This window comes from Austrofundulus limnaeus, unplaced genomic scaffold, assembly GCF_001266775.1.
Source record: "Austrofundulus limnaeus strain Quisiro unplaced genomic scaffold, Austrofundulus_limnaeus-1.0 Scaffold522, whole genome shotgun sequence".
Classification (NCBI taxonomy): domain Eukaryota; kingdom Metazoa; phylum Chordata; class Actinopteri; order Cyprinodontiformes; family Rivulidae; genus Austrofundulus; species Austrofundulus limnaeus.
In genome coordinates, this window is record NW_013952924.1 from 160,698 (window position 1) to 165,732 (window position 5,035).

Genomic DNA, 5,035 nt, shown 5'->3' on the forward strand with positions numbered 1-5,035 from the left:
TGAAATATCGCGATATTTCAGTGTATCGATATTTTCTTACACCCCTATTACTGAGGGTTTAATAGGTTGTAGGGAACTAATCATGTCAGATAAATTTGACTCTCACATAAAGAAGCAACTGCAGGATGACAGTTTCATTAAGGAAAAAGAAAAWCAGAGTTTTGTTGCCAAACTAGATGTGATCTATAGTGTAATACTCTGCAAAAAGACCTACAGTAAGACGTGTTTCTGCTGACATGGCATGACTGCAGCAGAGACAGAAGTACACTGTCAAACAGGGAAACTTACCAGAGCACTGCCACTCTACACCGTGTTTGCTGTGTAATTTAAACCAAATCAAACCATCTCTGTTTATAAAAAGATACACTACAGGCAGGAAATTGGGTCTGAAACACACCTGCATTTGTGCTGAATGTGCACTGCTGGACTGCAGCATCACAGCTCTATGTGTGTGTATTTACAGAACCAACAGYTCTTTTGTCTGTCTGCAGCAGGACAGCTAATATCTGCTAACTCTCCTTTCATACACARCCTTTTAATGAGCCATTTATATGCTCAATTTCTGGCAAAGACCTGACATTTTCAGAGGAATATTTGTTTCTTTGTTCAGCCATTTAACTTCATCATCATTTAGACACAAAATGCTTTCAAATTCCAAGGATGAACCAGGGTTTTTTACAATACATACAGATTTAAATCAACRTTTTGGCTAATTTATTATCATCAATCTGTCACAAAAACAGTTTRTTTTCATTTCTTCTCTAGAATCTATGAAAAATAACTGGGAGAACAGTGACAGACAGAAAATACTACTTAAACACCGACACTGATGTATTTCTCAGGGTCCATATCAAATCTTTTCTATCAGCAAATATTTTTCTTTTAGACTTAACAGGCTTTAGGTTTGATAATATTGTCAAATTTTAGGACAATTTATATAATGTTTTCAGCTAAACATCTTTTGGAATCATGCTGCTGACRTAAATATTGCTTCATACATCAGGATTTTGAGACGACTGGGGGGTTTCTTCACTGCGATACTTGCCAGAGAAAACACAAACTTCAAAAGGGACAAAAAACATATTCCATCATTGCATATTTTAATCCAACAGGACAACACAAACTCAAAAATTAATGTTAGATTAAGGGTTGAACAAAAAAGAATTGGTACTGTTTTATGGTAGAATTAAAGTTGAGCTGCTCACACAGAACTGAAGTCAAAGAGACATTTTAATAAAGATAAATAAGTGAGTGTGTGAGAATGGAGAGCTGGGAGGAKCAGGGCTTTACTGTTGACTCAACAGAAAAATGATATGGTGGAGGAGGTTTAGACAATTACTGATCCGCAACATTTCTGAACCTGATGATAAAATGTTTGATCATTTTGCAAAAAAWAAAWAAAAATAAAAAAGTTAAAGACAGCATTCTTTGAAGGAACATATATCACCTACCCAGAATCTTGTGCCGAAAAAGAACAGCGCTGGAGCCTTTTTGGTCATTCCTTGAATATAACGTTATTCATGAACACAATAATGTGAGACACAACACTCAGAGTATGCGTTATAAATGCCTCTCAGCTACTTTAATGACAAATTTTAGCTCAACATGTATAAAAGTGAGTGAGATATGGCCATTTTTGTGTTGGAACGAACGTCAATTAGCGGTAGTGGCTGACTTGAATTGGGCTGATTGATTACTTTCTGTAAGATTCATTAAAAACCATCCAGTAGTTAATGAGATATTTTGCCAACTAGGGTTGGACAATATTGGCAAAAAAATTAATCACGATTAATTGTGGTATTTAGCYGATAACGATYAATTTGACGATTAATCCCCTKGASWCCCYTATGTCCTAGTCACATGACCAATTTCATGGGAAAGATTTGCTCTTCATAAAAATCTGTTCCAAATTGTGTCAAAATTACAGACTTCAGGCTATACATCAAATTTTAAATTGTGTTGATAAATAAATAAATTAAAGATTTTTTTTTAATGTTTGTCATATTTGAAGCAGAGAGGAGCACCGAGATGACTGACTGGAGAAATCTCCAGTCAATCTGTTGGCATTAATCGTATTAATCGTCAAGTGCCAAAAAAATAATCTATTAATGTTTTTCTGGTGATTAATTGCACACGATACGATTATGCCCAACCCTATTGCTAACAGACAAACAGGGTTAACTAACAATTAGCGTTAAAGGTTTAGGGAAAGATCTCCCTCAATGAGTAGAACTTTGAGAATGTGTTGAGTAACTCTATTACTTTCGATTTTTAACAAAATTTCAGTCAAATTGTAGCTATTTTTGTGATTTGTAGCTATAGCTACTAAAGTAAAGGTTTGTTACTTAACTGTATATGTTTGTGATTTGGCTTAAGTGTTGTTTGGATTACTGTGAATTAGGGTTGGGCGATATTGGCAAAAAAATTAATCACGATTAATTGTGGTTTTTTAGCAGATAACGATTAATTTGACGATTAATCCCCTGGAGTATGTCCTAGTCACATGACCAATTTAGTGGGAAAAATTTGCTCTTCGTAAAATTCTTTTTCAAACTGTCAAAATCACAGACCTCAGGCTCTATTTCAAATTTTAAATTGTGTTGATAAATAAATTACAGAACTTTTGTTTAAATGTTCGTCATATATGAAGCGGAGAGGAGAACCAAGCGGACTGACCGGGGAAATATCCAGTCAGTTTGCCTGGTGGCATTAATCATATTAATCATCAAATGCCAAATAATAATCGATCAATGTTTGTCTGACGATTAATCGCAGACGATACGATTATGCCCAACCCTACTGTGAATAACTAAAATGTTTTATTGTCTGAAGAAAAATTTCCTATCGCTGCAAAACTACCAAAATAAAGCATCATGATGAATAAATGCTTATCTCAGCAGAACAAACTGGGTGTTTTTATGATAAAAATGAGCTACGAAGATAAATTGTCCCTTTCAAATCACCTGAATCCTAAAGACTAAAACACAGGGAATGTTTAGACAAAATCAGGTCTGAATAAACGACTAAAATCTTTTTATTTTTAAAAGAAAACACGTCAACTTTTAAAAAAATAAAGCACATTTAACTAAAAGGAAAATAAACTAGACGGGCTCTTCATCATGATGATGATGATGCACTATCAGGGTAGATCTCGTTTGAATAAGAAGCCTGGAGCAGAGCAGTTGTGACGACACGGAAAACAGAAACCGGAGGGGAGCGATGTGCCTCCAGCAACATGATTTGACGGTTCAGTGAGCGAGCGGACAAAAGACGCAAAAATAAGGCCTCRGTTTCGTTCCCTTCAGCACAGTGACACTGCAGTTCTGTCCAGCCTGCACCAGGACTACAAGCCTCATCTGMTGACTGTCAATGCCACTTCTCTAAACTCACAATGTTTTATTACAAGTCAGGAACAATCAGAAACTGTACTTGTTGAATCTGTCTGATGGAGACCACCTCTGCATTCTCCTCAATGTTACGATTCTACTGAGTAAATCAGATCAGGGAGGTTTAGAGGCTGCAGCTGGGTAAAGACATTCTGGATCAGCAGGGTTAGTCTACTCAGCTGTCATGTGATCATAAACTGACCCTCCAAACCTCACCGCAGCCTGAGAAGACCGACACCAGCACGCTGAGCAGACTGCCCAGGTTACTGCAAACAATGGACCAAAGTCTAAACACTAAAGACTCGAATCATGCCTCTTCTGTCTGCGTTAGCTTCAGGACTGGAACTGGAACTTTGTGTTTGCATACGACACGTTGGTTTTTAACAGCTGGGAGGAGGTTGCCGTACTTAAGGCTAATGATCTGCRGATGCTCAGGTTACTAGAGTTTTGTTTTGCAACAGCAGTACACGCAGTTTGGATAAATAAATCAACCTGTTTGAATGCAGTTTCTATTTGCTTATGGTCAAAACAGAGAAAAATATAATTTTACCCACTGAAACACAGAGGATGAAACTATATTTATACATAAAGGAAAAAATAGAAAACTCCGCAGAGCAAGGTTTTTATTACAGTCAGAAGGAACAGGGTTTTGTCTCTGCTCRCTCACTGTCATAATCTAAATAGGAAGAAAAACACTCATATTACTGAGAGCAAATCTATTTAGAGGCCTTGTTTGAAAAGATAAGACACAGATGACAGGTCAAGCACTTAAAACAGTCATAAAATGAATAAAATTAAGCAACAACCTGATCCTGTGGAACCAGTTACACACAACTCCAGGTAACATCTCACAAATCGCCAACAGGTGTCCTCACACAGATTATTATACATATATGAAAATCAAGTTGACATATTTGGATCCAAACGTGTGTTTTTCAGAAGAATACTATATATTTTTTCAGTCCCTGCTGCGTACAGGCCTCAACAGTAAAGCAACCTTTTATCTTTTCATCTCTGGCACACACAGCCGGTTAATGATCAACACAGAGCTGTGTACAGGAGCAGGTTTCTGTAAAGGAATCTCTAATCATGCAGGCTTTCCTACGTCCATATTTCATCACCACCATCAAGAGGCAGAGAAAAATGCCCAAACTGCCTGCCATATGAACTCACGCACATGACTGAGGCTGACCTGCTGCTTCTTTTTTAATAAGAGAGAGCTGTGAGGAAAGGAGAGAATGAGAGGGAGAAAGGGACGAGGAGACGTGGCGTACCTCTTCTAGGGATCTCCTGCAGGGGAATGGTGTCCCCTCCCCCGTCGTAGGGCAGATAGGGGTTGGCCGCGGCGTCCTCCTCCTCCATGTTGACAGCTAATGAAGAAGCTAGGCTAAACTGAGCTAGGCTTCACCAGTCTCTGTTGGCTGAATGTGTCATTCGCCGCTGCCATGTTTATCAAGAAGACAAGCAGGGCTGTGTGAGCCTGAGACACTGCGCATGTGTGTGTGTGTGTGTGTGTGTGTGTGTGTGTGTGTGTGTGTGTGCGTGCACTTGAATGCTAGGCTTCACCAGTCTCTGTTGGCTGAATGTGTCATTCGCCGCTGCCATGTTTATCAAGAAGACAAGCAGGGCTGTGTGAGCCTGAGACACTG

General features: G+C 38.5%; 1 protein-coding gene across 6 annotated transcripts in view; it reads right to left on the reverse strand.

Moving 5' to 3' along the window:
• Window positions 1-5,035, reverse strand: part of clcn3 (chloride channel 3) — a 48,891-nt gene that overhangs the window by 25,197 nt on the left and 18,659 nt on the right. The window contains exon 1 of one of the 6 annotated variants that reach the window (XM_014026055.1): window positions 4,661-4,922. The exons of 4 other annotated variants lie outside the window; for them this stretch is intronic. In XM_014026055.1, the coding sequence (XP_013881509.1) occupies window positions 4,661-4,748 (88 nt within the window). In that variant the 5' untranslated portion in view covers window positions 4,749-4,922. Of the gene's footprint in view, window positions 1-4,660; window positions 4,923-5,035 lie in introns of those variants that run through there. One more of the 6 variants, XM_014026059.1, reaches the window with a different exon arrangement.